Source organism: Rhyacophila brunnea, unplaced genomic scaffold (assembly GCF_057557595.1).
Source record: "Rhyacophila brunnea isolate RB1 unplaced genomic scaffold, BYU_Rbru_1.0 scaffold_10, whole genome shotgun sequence".
NCBI lineage: Eukaryota > Metazoa > Arthropoda > Insecta > Trichoptera > Rhyacophilidae > Rhyacophila > Rhyacophila brunnea.
Genome location: NW_028232752.1, coordinates 29,417,306 through 29,434,451, shown reverse-complemented (window position 1 = coordinate 29,434,451; position 17,146 = coordinate 29,417,306). Strand labels below are relative to the sequence as shown.

Below are 17,146 nucleotides of genomic sequence, written 5' to 3'. Positions count from 1 at the left end.
TGTGCACCGATTAGTGTACACTCCTCACTTATGTACAAGTATTAAACAACACGAGTAATAAAGAGTGTATTATATGAGATCATAGAATGTATAATATATTATGTTTGTGTGAGACTTGTAAAGAAAACACGTGGAAGTTTTTTTTTTATATTTTTAAAACTAAATAAGTATTTGGCGAGAGCCGGGTTAGTAATAAAAGGAATTAATATTCCTCGATTTAAAACATAAAAACCGATAGTCAAATAATAACGCAATCTGATAAGCATTTAATGTATGACCTACTAGTTTTAATTATCGTTAGTAGGAGGCCTATAATAGCTTAATTGGTTAAAGCATATTGGCGCGATACCAGTGGATATACGGGTTCAAATCCCGTCAGGCGTCGTATTTTTTCAAATGTATTTTTTATAGTAGGTATATATCTGAGGTGTTTTCAAGTTATATATGTTCAATATATATACCTAAGTATATATATATATATATATATATATATATATAGAGTTATGGACATATTTTTTTTTTTAATAAATGTTTATCAAAAATATCGATGAAAACCTTTTTATATTAAGATGTAGTCTAAATAAAATGTGTAAATGAAGCTAAAAATGGACTCTAATTAAATTCAAATCATTTAAGAATGTAGATTTAATTGTAGCAAACATTGCACATATTTCTTGAGATCTGACAATTAATAACCAAATAATGACTTGATTTTTTTTTCAAAATGATAATAGAATATGGGTTCATAGACCGAAACGGCAGTCAAAAAATTATCGTACAATTACCAAAAAAGTTTATTATAAACCATTACTGAAATAAAAAGAGTACTAGGTAATTACCTCTTTCACACATTGAGAATTATCTCGTCTGGAACATAGTCATAAATCAAAATTAGGCGCAATGTTGTAACTGCAGCTCGAAACGAACGAATAGGCAATTTTTATGCACATGTGCCTGCTATTAAAACTCCTAATTACTTTCTTCGTAATTTGATATGATGTCCGTAGTTTAATTGGTAAATCACATTGGCGTGAATCCAGTGGTTAATAGGTTCAAATCCATTCTGGCGTCCGTATTAAAAATATCTTCTATAATACTTATATAAATATATGAGATGTTTTCAAATTATGTATGTTCAATATAAAAAATGTTACATTCTCAAATATTGTGAATTATGCATTGAATAAAAGAAATAGTTTATTATTAAAATTGCTTGTTTATTAAATCCAGCTTTAGTTTGTACCTACGTCACACAGTAAATATTGATACATTAGTTTATTAGTTAGTGTGTAATAAGTGTTATCTCTCCAAGTGAAACAATGACAAGAGATAGATTTTTTTATTTACTTGTACATGATTCCGTATCAAATCAAATCCATCATTACGCGTCGATTTAATCCGTCCGCTTGTGACTGTTGCCGGATCGTACTCGGTGACGTCTTGTCAGGCATCGTTGCGAGCGGCCTTCTCTATCGTCACCGATGTCGCTCCACCGCGGGACTCGAATAGCGAGAGTGAACCTATCACTTTTACTTTCGTTGCGCTACGATCACTATCGGGGCTCGAATTGGATAAGTGTTTTTTTTTTTATTATTATTAATGTAATATATTAATTACAACAATTCGGCAGATGAGAGCCTAAAGAGAATAATCTAACCTTCTCATAGTTTTACTATTTTTTTTATCATCGCAGACCTAATAATTCACGCGTGATTTATTTTATTTTACACTGTAATATTGCATATGTATTTTATTAGCTACACACACAGCTACATATAACGTATATTTTCAATGGGTTGGCAGCAGGGAACTGAAATACCTAACAGGTGTGGAGAAACAGATAACCGATCTCGAGTGTGTAGGAATATGGGACAAACTTAAACATGTGTGAAGAATACGCTTGTATTTCGTTCTGACAATTGCTTTCGTTTTATGCACTCACGCTCATTCAATATTGGTTGCAACACACATTATTGCACGTCTATAATGGGTGGTTCATTTTCATGGGACACTCAAGACAAGACCCTGCGTCAAAATATAGTGTATTGGGATATAGCATATCGGAATTCTATTTATTAATCTGTTCTGTGGTTGGCAGGAATATACCTTTGTTTATCAGTAGAAATTACTTTACCTATGCATAGGCAAAGTATGTAATATATAATTATATTCACTTAATAACTACGTCTATCTTCTGTCCAACAACAAATGTCAATTGATATGTATGACGTGATTGCTCGCAGAACCAAACTGACATGGAGTGCATTTGGGTGCCTGCTAGCATCTTCGAAAGTAATCTCTCACTGTGTCTTATGCGTAAAGTATTCAACCAATGTGTGCTTTCAGTGCTCACATGTACCTACGTGTGAAACATGAACTCTTAATGTAAAAGAGATCTAAAACTTACGAGTAGACAACCACTGGATACATGCCATTATACAGTGGCACTAAACGGCCACAAGGACGTATTACCAGCTGGATGGACAAACTCATAAAGTTCGGTGAATGTATGTGGCAGCAGAGAATTAGTGACCGAGAATAGTAGAGGGCATGGTGCCCACGTCCTGAAGCGGGCCCCCCTACCTAAGGTTAAAGGCATCATCTACTTGAATCATGGAATTGTCGAGTATCGACAAACAATACTCAAAAATTGCATTGCACGACATTTTTTAAAATCTTAATACATTTCAAGCAAATTTGTGATGTATGTTATTTCACATACTTGGTAGACCCGCTACGCCGGGCCCCCAGTAGCCCTGTGAGCTCCCCATGGGGGCATGGTAGAGGGAGTGGATCAGCCCCAACTGATAATGATTTTTAATTTTATATATTAAAATAAGTTTTTAAGTTGGAAATAAAGTTAAGCCCTGCGTATTTTATTCGTGCCAAGTTTGGCCGAGTTGTGTGAAGACTTTGAACTCTGCAATTTAACGTTTTGCATGGCGTTAGATATACATACAGCTTCTATTGAAACATATATTTTTTACAGTATATTTATTATAGTATACAACTTTCAAAAACCGTAACATTGGGTGAATTTTATAATAAGTGCTATTCGTCATAACAGGTTTATTACTCGAATCGCTATGCATATTACTTGTTATTGAGTACATGTTATTGTTTATAGAGCTGCCCGAGAAAGTGTGGCGAATTAGAATCGCATTATTTTTGTTGCACTAATATTTTTCTTCTTCCCAGTGCTACAACCACATTCTTGGTCTTGGTCTCCTTTAGCTATGAGCCCACGATACCTAAACGGTAACGCGTCAGTATTATAATGTCGTGGTTCGTTTTTTAATGTGTGTTTGGACCCAGAGGATGGACCTAAGGCCCTGTCGAACATTGAAAATCGTTTCGACTGGGATAATAGTCATACATCAAAACTGAACGCAACGTGTAACTTTCTTAAGTGCGTATAGCAAGGCCGTGCAAGGACAACTACGTCACACGAAAAGCCAAAATTAATCACGAAGTGCGACATGTCGGGTGAAAATAGTTGCATGTGACTCCATCTGTTTTTTTCGTACTAAATGGTTGCAATCATGTGGTATGAGGCGGTAGATTTAGTTAGGTACATGTGTTTTGTGAATGCCAACAAAATCACATCGACATATTCGACGTGTAGCAGTGGGATGAGTTCAGATGTGAGAGCCGGCTTATAGGTTGTGCAAGCTGTTAACATCCATTTCTCGTAAAAACAAAAATCTGTTAATACATACAACCTCTACCCTGTGGAGGCCCATATTGTGATCTTCTTAGAATCGAACATGGTAAAAAAATATTACTTACCCATTATTGATTTGTTTAGGTATAGTATTATTATTGGCTAAATAGTATGGCCGCGTGGCTTAAGCGCCGGCCTATAGTATCGAGGGTCCCGGGTTCGAATCCTGGGTCTGGCAAGTACACAAATTGTTTTTCAATTTGTATTTGAGTCAAAGTATGGACCTAATAGGTTGAGCAAGTGGCTGACATCCATTTCTCGTAAAAATAAATTCACTCTGTGGAGGCCCATATGATCCTATTAGGATTGGACATGGTCGAAAGAAGAAAGAAAGAAGTATTATTGAGTACATCGACTGCCACCTGTGAAGTTTTTCTATTGTGTTCTAGTTTATAAAATATGTTGTATCGAGCATCATTCATTGTTGATACATAAGAATTTTCAATATCATTGTTATATTCGTGACCACCTGCAGAAGCTTTTAAGCATTCCTCTTGCTATGTGCAGAGCATCGTCCGGCATTGGTTATGACAGGTGATAAAAATCTCCTGATTTATCATAGCCGATAATATAATAATGCCATGTCTAAATCAATCAGTGTTGTTCTGAGTTGGTCTAATAACAAACAGCGGTGTGGTAATTCTTTATTATTGTGTTTCATATACGAATACGTTTTTGATACGATGCGATCGGTAACAGGTAAGGTAACCTACCTGTATAGTCTGTTCTGCTCTTGGAAGCTTGTCGTAAACATGTTGCATCGATGTTTGGGACCTATTCACAATATACGAGGCATTGTAAATGAATTTCGGAATGTTTAAATGAATTATTTTATTAAGATTTAGGATCCGAACTGATTCAATCGAACCGTTTGTTAAAATGCGAATTTGTTATCGGGCGGACAGTAATAAAAAAATGCAAATTAAGTATAACTTGAACGGTGTCCACTGTAGATTTTTGATGTACTCGTACCTAAATACATTATAATTAGGGCAAAGTGCTACTATGGATGTAATATACGCGTTTAGCGACAGAATACGAAGCATACAATTTAATGTTAATTATTTACATAATATTTAAAGTGTAAAAATATTTTTTTAATTCAAAGATAAATTTAAATATTAAAAAATAAATGTTTGTTCGTTAAACAGTATCGGTATGGAACTCAGAAATAATAGTAACTGAAATACCTAACGGGTGTGGAGAAATAGGCAACCGATCTCGAGTGTGGAAGAATATGGTATAAATTTAAACACGTGTAAAGAATACTTGCGCTTGTCGCTCGTTCTGAAAACTGCTCTCGGTTTATGGACTGACGCTCTTTCAATATTGGTGTATTTGAAAGTTGCAACACACACTATTGCACGTGTACCTCTGTGTAGTTTATTTTCATATGACAGCAATCATTGTATGACACTCACACATTCAAAACCCTGCGTCAAAATGTAGTGTATTGGGGAATAGCCTATCAGAATTCTATCTGTTCTGTGGTGACAATATTCAGTATTCAGTTCGATTCGGGATAAATAAAAAAAATAAGTAATTTTTTTTTAAAAATTAAATATAAAATACATTAAAACTATGAATAATTCAAATATATATATTTCATACATTTGAAAGAACTTATCTACTAGGTACATAATTTATTTAAGTTTTGTACTATTCCATTTGAGTCCTTGGTAATTTTGCCGAAGATGCCCGGTTTTCGCCTTTTGGGATCTTCGGGCACTACGCGTACTCACGAATCGTAAATGTACACTGCATGTCACTGACGTTGTCTTGTCAGCATGCATTTGCCATTGATGATTGCGCATAGTGGCTGAAAATGCCAAAATGCGAAACCCGAGTCATTAAAAAACTAGATACTCAAATGGGATAGTGCAAAACATTAATCAATTAGAATTTTAATTGAAATTTCATCAAGTAGGTCGATAGTATTAACTATTATTTAACTCTATGTTTTAATGACAACATATTCGTAAAATAATATGTAATAATACGTGTAGGCAGTTCAACGTACAAGGTAGCTTGCTTAATCGGTGCTCGTCCGGATTTACGTTGGTCGTGCGTTCAAGTCCCATTGGGTCTAATTTTATTTTCATGGATGTTTTCAAAATATGCGTGTTTGTACGGTTGTTTCGAATTATTATGAAACTTTAAGGTGATGGCACCTATGGATGTGACTTAAGGTCGCAACTCGCGGTATCGGCTGCGCAGAGCGACGTCGCGCCTCGAGAAAGCAGACAAACAGATGGAAGACGATAGACCACGTTCAACTTTCTTTCCGCGACGAACGCATCATTATCACCTACTCATACCTACTGACACAAGTTTTTCTTAAATTTCACATACAACACCAGATTTGAATATCTATGGAATTTATCGATATGTCGCATTGTGCAACTGAATTCACATATTATAAAAATGTTGCTAGGTTTTAAACGATTAGTTATAAGCGGTATTGCTAACTGTCATTCACAAAAATATGTCAGATACCATAGACTATAGATACATCTAGACGCCACCCGTTGCATTGCTAAATGAAGCCGCGTGCCTTGCGTTTGGTTTGTGGGCGAGCGAACGCATTCGTCTACAAATGTTCGAGACCATAGACCATTTCGCTAGTGCTCGCCCAAAGTGCTCGCACTAGACGCTCAGAATTAAAATATAATTTTCTATTTTTTTTAAGTTATATAGTATTTTTAAGCGGTCAAAATGCAACCATTAGATAACGATATCCATAATTTAAGTTATTTTAAAGAAACACTAGGTCACTGATATTAAAATATATAATAATATACAAATAAATTATCACAAACATGTATCAACTTACCTATGAAATGTAATACCATCTTCTTGCTTATCAGTACGGCTACCACATTTTAAGACACAGTATATCACAGCACCATCTTTTCTACTTAATTAACTAAAATATTTACCACTGACTTTATGTTTAACACAAAAAATAGCATTTTTAGCAACACGAGCTTGGAGGTTTTATCGACGCTATGTGAAGCGTTTCGTCACGATTTGCCGGCGATACTTTTGGAAACTAGCTTACACATATGTAGACCTTTTATCTTACTCTAGCGCGTGTCGCAGAGATTGTAAGGGTGCCAAATACTTTCTCACTCGCACTCATGCATCGTTTTTGTTCAGGCCTTGTCAGATACGGTAATAAAACTAGATGGCAGAAAAAAATGCTGGATTTAAAAAAATGAAAGAGTGAAATTATAAACATTTTTACGAGACGAAAGATCGAAAAAAAAATAGTTTTTTACAGTTGTCATAAAATTAAAAATGAATTTTAATAAGAAATTTAGTCATCATTTTGTATGTAGGTGACATTTAGTTTATTAATTATAAGCTACAGTCGAACTCGGTTATTACGAGGAAGATGGGACCGACTGAATTTGCTCGTTATAAGCGATACTCGTTATATCGGAGAATATGTATTTTTGAATGAGCGGTCACATAATAAAAAAAAGTCGAAAAAATGTCGAAAATAAAAAATCTGAAAACTATCGTAAAAATCCCCGAAACAAGCATGGACTTTGTAATGAACGCTGGTAGGTACCTACGAACTTCACAAATCTTGGATTTTTCAACCATATGCGTAGATACTTTTTCATTATTGTCGACGAAAACAATAATTAGGTAGGTACTTAGACACTTAACTATTGTCATAAACGTAATCCGCCCCCGGCGGCATCCTGTTAGATCGGATTTTATTGCTTAGGGTCGAAATATTTTTAAACGATCGACACATTAACAGTATTTTAGCTCGGTATATCTGATAAGTTGCTCGTTATAACAGTGAATAAATGTATGGAGAATGTTTCCTCATTACATCCGAGATCTCGCTATGTCCGTGATCGTAATAACCGAGTTCGACTGTATATTATTATTACATATGTTTTGATTTACTTGTCTGTGACGCTCAATTTTCTATAACCATAATAATAACCATTTCATACTAGCAGAGCCAGTCTGTCTCGCTAGGTCTTGCAGACGGCTTGGCGGTGTTGGATATTAATATAATTTTGAAGTGTGCATAGATGACGCCATAGTTTTCCCTTCGGGATGAATTTTCATTCACCTCAGACAGTTTGACATTTCGCTGATTTGTCAGTCTTACGATTTGTCACTGCCAATATAAATTTTGGGTCATATGCATAGTCTATTCAAGAGTCTGGCCTTCACAATATCGTCTGACACCACTTCAGACTGATAGCCCTCCCTAGCAGAACAGCTGGAAATCACCGACATTTTAATAAAATATAATATGTCTATATATTGCACTTTTTCATTCATAATTATTTGTTTTCGTTGAACTAAGAATACATTTTACACGTCATGTTGTTGGTTAGTTTTTTATAATTTATTAAACCCTGCCTAAACCAAACAATAATAGTTACAAAATATTATACTCTCTATTAAATATCCAAAATGATGTATGATTTAATGGCATAATTTTAAATATTTTATAGACAGATGCATATAATGGCTTGGTTTCCCAGTGTTTAATTGAATTTTAAAAACTAACCAACATCATCTGTAAATTATTGTAGCTTAGTTTAATGTAAACAAATACGTATAACTACTGACAAAGCTTAGTCTGTACTATCTGTGGTGGATCCACCCTACCTCCACCCATCGCCACTGCAGGATAGACTTTTTTAAATAGATTTAGATTATTGCGTTATAATAATACGTTTTATTTATTCAATGGGGGAAGATCCCATTAGATTGAAAAAATGTAAAAACTATTTCTCATAATAAGTCTTTTAATATACTCGTAATTACCACTCTGAAGGGGTGTGTCCATATGCTTTGCTTCGGAGAAAAAAATGGTACTTTATTTTAAAATTCGTAACTACCTAACTCATTTAGTGCTAACACCGTGACTGGCGCGTTTGGAGCAATTGGTCATTAGATATAATTAACGTGTTATTTAAATGTGGTAATTAAAATGTAAATAAAACTTCAGCAGTGATTGTGTATACTAATGAATAAATTCCAACATGCTAAAAATATTATTTAACAAATTATCTCTGTGGGGAAATAAAAAGATAATTATGCATGTATATATAATATCATGTACAAAAATGGAAAAAGTAGCAGATACTTACTTATTGTAAGTACCTAATTGTGTCAAAAGGTCATAATCGACTATATTTGACTATAAGTATATATTTCACTGAAATGATAATAGATAAAATAGGAAACAACATGCATAATGTCATTATTAAAAAAAAACATTATTGCAATTTAATTTTTATTGAGTATTAATAGTTACTTATGATATAAAAGAAGAAGAAAGATTACTGTAGTTTTATACATAATTATTATTATAAAATATATAAACATCATTAATTTTTAATTACTTGTATTAAACGTCACATCAATTTCATTTACCTACCTAAATGTAAAAATAATACAATTATTACTGAATCACAATAACTACCTATCTATTTTATATGGACGTATGTGATACTTACTATAATATTGAGAAGAACGTAATAATATGTATAATATAATGTTGTTTCCTATTAAGTCTGAAATTATTCAATTTATTGATAGCAGTATTAAAATTATCTTCATCTTACAATAAATGTCTTGATTGAAATTGATTATTTATGGTTGCTAATAGAAATGTCACATTTTTTCGATTATTCCTGCAAATTCTAAATTTGAATTCTGACACGTCAAATGAACTTGTTATAGGCGGTTTGCAGAAGAAAACTAATGACAATCATTAGTCTATTAGTTTGACAGATAAAAAACAGTGTCGTGTTCTTAGATTATATTTTCGTAGTAATTAGTGACGAAATATGTATTTATTTCTTGTTAAAACTCATAGTACACCAATGTGCCTCTTACAGATTTGAATAGTTTTGTGGAATATTAATTTATATTTGTGAAATATCGATTATATAGAAAGTATTAAGCGACGTTATAATTAATTTGCTGTAGATGGATAGCAAGAAGTCTAAATGTATGGTGACGGATATAAAAAGCGATTTAAAAATGATATTATCTGTGATTGTGTTGAGTTTTATCAGATTGTGCCGGATTCAAATTGAAGTAAATTCGGGACTCTAAAAAATGAATGAATTGAAATAGTTTAAAAATCAACAAAACGGCATTTAAATAAAATTGGTGCGTTTTCCAAAATCTCTTAGGATAATAATATATAGGAGATACTTTTCATATTTGTATTAATTATTTTTTTTTTTGTTTCAGGTCACAATGGCGGGCAATTACATTTTATCTGTGGCGTCTATAATGATGGCCAGTATCGGAAACGATGAAGTCACACTCTTCCTTACACAGGTAACTTGCGAAAATATATTTATCCAAGTTTAAATGGGAAGCACTGACAATATTTCCCATAAAATATATTTTGTGTCTAAAAACATCTTTCATAAAGCTCAGTATCTACCCGCCTTTGAACAGTAAAAGAACAATGACAAAAATACGTTTTTGTTACATGAATTTAATTTTTAATAATAATTCCTACTATCTGTGGGTCTATTCTATACACAAGGCGGCTATTGATGGTAGTTTATCATTTATTTATATATTGAGATGGTTAATTGTTACAATAAGTTAACCGTCTAAACTGTCAAAAAGTGCTATGTTTTAACAGCCCCTCTCTTGGCTTGTAACTTTTAGAGCGAGATAGACAGTTTTGACAGTGTAGATGGGTAACGTATTGTAATAATACCTCAATATATAAATATGATAAACTACCGTCGATAGCCGCCTTTTGTATAGAATAGACCCACTGTAATAAATTATTTATTGCATTTACCAAGGCCATAACTGTAACTATTCAGTATTTTTCATAACTATTATGATGGTTTTTAGGGAGGGTTTCTAAAATGATGAATATCCCTGAACATGGAACATAGTGTGTTAGCGATTCCCTACCTTTTTAGTTTGGCGGGGAACCCTTGAATATTTTTGTAAAATCTCAGAGTAGGTACCTCCATGACACAATATAATATATAACGATAGGGAGTAGGGGGATTAAAAAAATGTACCTGTAAAGCAGTAGATGGTGACGTACTTAGGCACAGTGCGACCCTTAAACCGACTCAAAATACAACCCCCTACATAGTTTGTCTTAACTTTTTTGTGAATTCATTATCTATTATATTTTATCATATATGTGTAAGCTATCTTGAACGAATATATACTGATCTTAAATTTACTTTTGAATGCACGATGCCTTGGAATTTGTTGACATGCATGATGAGTGGTAAATGATAATAAATGATTTATGTGCCGGCGAAGTTTACCCAAATGTATCTAGATATTTTGTAAATAATTTTACAGTAAGAAAGAATACAATTATTGAACACAAATTAAATTAAATTATATAATGCAGGCTAACTGAACTATATACACTGGCCCCGCAAAACAAAAAGAATGCTTTAGATAGGCCTACCGTCCACCTAAACAGTACATGAACCAAGACTTCAATCTGTATTACCTGAATGTATTTCTATATACCAACATGTTTTTCTTACTTCAGGTTCTGACCGATCTTGTCCAAGGAGAATTCATGCAGCTTGGAAACAAAGAAACCGAGAATGAAAGATTTAATCACTACCTCACTAAAACATATCGCAAGACTGCTTCGCTGATCGCCAATGCTCTCAAAGCCGTAAGATAACTTTACAAATATTAGTCATCAATAGTCTCCCACTGAATTATGGTGGTACACCAACTTTCATCTGATATTCATCACATCTTAGGTCTAAGATACACGATGCTGCACAAGGACTTCCACCACATTATAAATACACTTGAAAGGGCTTACAACCAGTCATTTTAATTAGGATTATCTACCTTGCAAATAGTAGCCACATTGAACATTTGAGGGCCATCCTTGCCGTATTATCATATTTATGACCATATTTGCTCCTACGCAAAGCTTATGTGCCTCCACAATGTTGAGGTGATATTGACAGATGTTTTTGTTAGGAATGCTTGTTAGCAATTCACCTATCCCATTGGGTCATAGCATGGATGGATCAAACAGAAATTGAAAATGTGTTGTATACAACATGTATTTTTGCCTAGTTGCGCGATTGAATGCTTCCGCTTCTGAGACGGCTGCACTGCCAACTAGACCACCATGGGTGCCTATTGTTGTCATTACAAAAATAGTATAGCATACTAAAATACTTAATTAAATAATGTATTTTTGCGGAAGTTCGTGATAGCAAAGAATTATGGACAGAGGACGCTGGAATGAGCTAGGGAAGGCCTTCATCGAGTTGTGGATCGACCATAGCTGATTATGATGATGAATGTGTTTTTAAATATGTGTGCGAAAGATAAATCAACAAATTTGATGTAGTTGCATTTAGTCAATTTTTTTTCAAAAATTATATACCTAGTTTAAAAGTTATGTCCTCTTTTCAATTCAATATTATGTTCCCAGTCATTCTAATTTCCTCTCATTAAAATCCCCATCAAAGTAACATACTTAGATCAATATTTTTTTCCGTTAATATATTTGTTATTTAAGTTAAATTTAATTAGATTAGCAGTATTATATTCATAATAATTAATCTGTTTATACATAACATGATTTAATTAGTTTTTTCTATATTAATATTAATTAAATTATGGTGTCAATATGTACTTTATTTATTTTATTATTGATAGATTATACGTCCGGCGCCATCTATCTTTTTTATTTGTTACTTAGACCATATTCTATTTGTGTATCAATGTTGTCTCATATAACTTTCAGGTTGCGATGTTAGGTGGCGCCGATGAGAGAGTCATCGAGCTGTCTTACCAGTACGGCCGAGCTCTGGGTCTCGCCTTCCAGCTGGTCGACGATCTTCTTGACTTTGTGTCTTCTTCCGAGGCCATGGGAAAGCCCACAGCGGCAGATTTAAAACTGGGCTTGGCAACTGCCCCAGTCTTGTTCGCATGCGAAAAAGTAATTTATTAGCATAATTATTATTACCGTTTCATAAATTTCAATAGTAGGTACCTTCTACATTTATATTATGTTGTTTTGACCAGGATAGTAAATAATTGAGGTACTGACTTTTTGACCAGGATAGTAAATAATTGAGGTACTGACAAAGCCTGAAGAAAAACATTCGGCACGCGTATAATATCTGCAATATGCGTTAAGATAGAACATGAATACTCGAAGCCGGTAAAATAAATATTGGTTTATGTGCTTCAGGTAAAACTGAGAGTACGTGTTACTTCTATATGGTTTTTTTTTATGCAAAATACAGTAAACTCCCGATTATCCGTAGAAAGGAGCATGGATGGATAGAAGGATCTTTGAAGATTGGTTCAAAACTAAATGGGTTTCAGAAGTGAGAGATTTTTTAAAAAGTAAGGGTTGCCACAGAAAGCAGTGCTGTTATTAGATAATGCTCCTTCTCATCCAAATGAAAGCATATTGAAAACGGATGACAGACAGCCTTATGGTTTTTTTATTTAAATTTTTTTTTTTTACCACCATAATATGTTAAATCTTTAGTTCAACCTATGGATCAAGGGGTTATCTAATTAATGAAACGATATTACCGTAATGGCCTTCTTAAAAGCCTTTTTATTGAAAATGACGATTTGATTAAATTCTGGAAAAATGACAATAATACTGGATGCGATACATTGAGTAACTCAATCTTGGTACAAAATAAAGCCAATAACACTCGTTCGATCGTGGATGAAAATTCTACTAAATTCGGAAAATGGTTTTTTGGATTCTATCGAGCCTGGAGACAAGTGAAATAGTATCCGAAATATGTGACCTAATGGAAAATTTACATGGCTTTGAAAATGTAGATCGAGAAAATATTGAGTGGTTAGAATTTGATTTGTGTGATTCACGTTTTCAAATAATGCACAATACAACACGGTACTAACTTTTATTGACACTTTATTGGAGTACATCGACCAATGGGAATTCAAATATAGCGATATAATAGCTCAAAATTCGAAATGATATTAGAGAATCATTTAAAGATTCATGCAAACAAACCAAAATCACAGATTTTCTTAATAAATAATGAGTATTAAACATATTAAAATAACTGTCTGCTTTAGAAATATACAATACCTATGTAATATTTTAAGCATAGTTCGGATTATCTGTGTTTTTCGTTTATCCGTGCTGTCTCTCCCTATCATTAACCCCGATAATCAGTAGTCTACTGCAGCGCTGTCCAACTGGCAGCCCGCGAGCTGTACAGCAAATTTTTCATCAAACATAGGGGAGAGAATTACCCATCATACATTAAAATATGACAACATTTCATTATAATACTAAATATTAAAAATACATAAATTTGTTGATGAGAATTAAAATATTGCATTACAAATATACCCGCGTTCCCACCAAAAGTCTTGTCTAACAGTTGATAACGCACGGCTGTGTTAAAATTTATCATGGGTTATTCCATCAGTGAAATGTGATATAACACAACTGAATTTCATATTTATTCGTTTATTTAATCTTTGTTTTTTAAACGTAATTAATTTATGATGAATAAAAACTTTTACAAAAAAAAAAAAAAATAACTTAATAACATAATTGTTTTGCGTAAATTATTTTTAGTTTATTTAATAGAAAAGATGGTTAAATGTATTGTGCTTAAATTTCGTAGCCATAGTGCAAAGCAAGATGTTTGTATAACGTTTTATAGGTAATTTAATAATATTAAAATTAAGGCTTTAGTGTGTATCATGCGCAAAGAAAACGGCTTTATATAGCCGGACAATACCCTCTCTCTGCGATATTACTGCTCTGAGAGTACTGAGGATCATAGGAATTATGTGACCTTAAGTGAAAAATGAGTTAGAGGTAGGATCGTCATATTGAAATGAAAAGTATCGATTACTTTAACGACGATTAACCAGTGACCAAGTATTTTTTGTGAATTTATAAAATTAAATAATCGTTGTTATTTTTTTAGTATCCTGAATTAAACCCCATGATCATGCGTCGCTTTGAAGAGCCAGGAGATGTAGAAAGGGCCTTCGAACTGGTCCACAAATCGAGAGGGTTGGAGCAGACCAGGTTCCTGGCCAGGAAACACTGCTTAGAAGCGGCACGCCTCGCCTCCGAGTTGGCCGACTCACCCTACCAGAAGGGATTAGTGGTAGTCAGTGACTTAGTGCTCAACCGCATCAAATAGCGAAAGCCCACTTCGCCACCTGTCCATACACATGTTGTAGGTGTTCACAAATCCAAAATAAGCTGATATAAGAGCTTTGAGAGCGTTATTGCGTTTTAGAGAAATTTATTTGGATACGTTAGAAATAAAATTATTATTTTGGCGACATTAATAAATTGTTCTTAATATTACTTCTGCAACTGTCAACACTTATATTATAATGAATGTATTTTGGAAGCAGTTAGTATGAGTATAGTATGGTTTGAATCCAAATTCAATTAATATTATTTTAGTCTAAGAGCCGAGCCACACCGGGCGACTCTGGTCTCGAGACCAGACCGATGCATGCAGTTATATGGACCATGCCACACCTGGTCGCCCAGTAGTCGCGCAAGCAATAAAGTCGCGCGATCAGTAAAATCTCGTTCGTGCGCTCGGTCTGGTCTCCTGGTCTCCCTGGTCTTTCTGGTCGGGCGATCAGTAGCGATGTATGAAAACATATAGCTATGTATTGAGCGCTGCCACACTAGGCGACCAGTCGCCGGCAGGCACGCCGCGGAGAGAATGTATTTTTTGCATACTTGCTTGTACATTCATTACTATTATTATTATTGGCTGCCTCTCTGGTCGCCGGCAAGTCGCCCGAGTAAATCACACGAAGAGACCAGTCGCGCGACTGGTCTCGAGACCAGAATCGCCCGGTGTGGCCTGGCTCTAAGACTAAGTTTGAGTATTTTTTCACTTTGAAAAAATTGTGTTCAGTAAAATATTTTTTCTTACCTAAACTATAAAGACAATATTACATTACGTTTTATTATATCCATATAATAATATGGTACTCGTGGCTACACTGCCGTCTCAGATATAATTCATTATAGCCGTAATATATTTGCCAGGGTCATAACTGTCATGTGATAAATATGCATTGAATAGTGCAAAACGCTGTCATACTAAAGAAGAATCACAATTAACCGTAAATAACAGTCAGTATGTAAATAATTAACGAAATCATAATATTTATACCGGCCGCCATCTTAGAGTCAACGGTGACAACACATGGATTTTTTTTTATTACTTACTACCAACTTAAACATACTAAAAATCAATCTGTAGTACGATCTCTTTATTTCAATAGTTTTATATGGACAGTGTACTTAATAAATTTATTTTCTTACAATATTAATTTTAAATATCTGAATAAATTTTCTTTATTTTAATGCGATAACATTCTCGAAGCTTCTTGTATATTTGTAATATTGTAATGTATTAGATATTCTAGTGTAATTTATTAGGGTTTCCTGTAAGATTGCGAATCGATAATTTTATTGAAACTCGGTGTGGAATGAATGAACGATTGTGTCTGTTGTTATGTCGTGTTTGTTGTGTACATTTTCCATCTTTTATCGTCTTGCTTTCTTACGAATTGAATGGACGCTTTTTTTTAACATTTGGAAGAAGTGTTTATGGATAAATGTGTCTTGTAAATTAATTAATGAATAATGTAAAGATATTTATTTCTTTTAATGAATTCTTTTGCCAATAAATCATTTTAATATTAAGGTCATTAACATGTACTATTTAAAGAAATTGTCTTTTGAAAAACTTTCGTCATATTTTATAATGTGCACAAATTATAATTTCCCTGTTCATCATGTCATAATTAAAAACCACATTATAATTTTGATTCTCTATTCATTATTTTATGTAGATTAAAATAGTAAAGTTGTAGTATTTAACATTAGAAACATAATAATATAATAAATATTTCACTTTTTTTTTACAATTTTACGAAACATGGTTTGTTAATATTTCATACTGTGCCTTCATATTAATTGTCATAATAATCATCACGCTTATGGCAAAACTTATAAAGGAATCGAATTTATATAATACATACTTATACCCCGTTTACACGTGCATGGATTTACTACTGACAGTACATATTATCGCGGCCATAGCAAGAAAATGCACGTGTAAACATGTGCATAATATTATCCTGCAAGTTGCAAGATTGCGTGCATGAACCAAAAAAGTTCAGAAGCTTCTGAATTTTCACGTGACAGTAGAACGATAGTGGCGAACCTGCCAGAGAACAAGGAATTACACACCGCGCAGACTCATTTTGAGGTTAACCGATTTTCACAACTGTCAAATAGTATCATAAAATAACAACATCGCGTCTCGCTTACACGTGAAGAATGAGATTGGTGAGACAGTCAGCACTTTTACGTGTAAACAGTTATTATCGCGATAG

At 33.6% G+C, this 17,146-nt stretch overlaps 1 protein-coding gene across 1 annotated transcript in view; it reads left to right on the top strand.

Annotated features, from left to right (window-relative positions):
- Positions 1–15,031, top strand: part of qless (decaprenyl diphosphate synthase subunit 1 qless) — a 251,390-nt gene extending 236,359 nt beyond the window's left edge. The window contains exons 5-8 of the mRNA XM_085948813.1: positions 9,971–10,060; positions 11,268–11,399; positions 12,498–12,692; positions 14,692–15,031. Coding sequence (XP_085804939.1) covers positions 9,971–10,060; positions 11,268–11,399; positions 12,498–12,692; positions 14,692–14,913 — 639 coding nt within the window. The 3' untranslated portion in view covers positions 14,914–15,031. The remainder of the gene's footprint in view (positions 1–9,970; positions 10,061–11,267; positions 11,400–12,497; positions 12,693–14,691) is intronic.
- Positions 15,032–17,146: the final 2,115 nt, after the last annotated feature.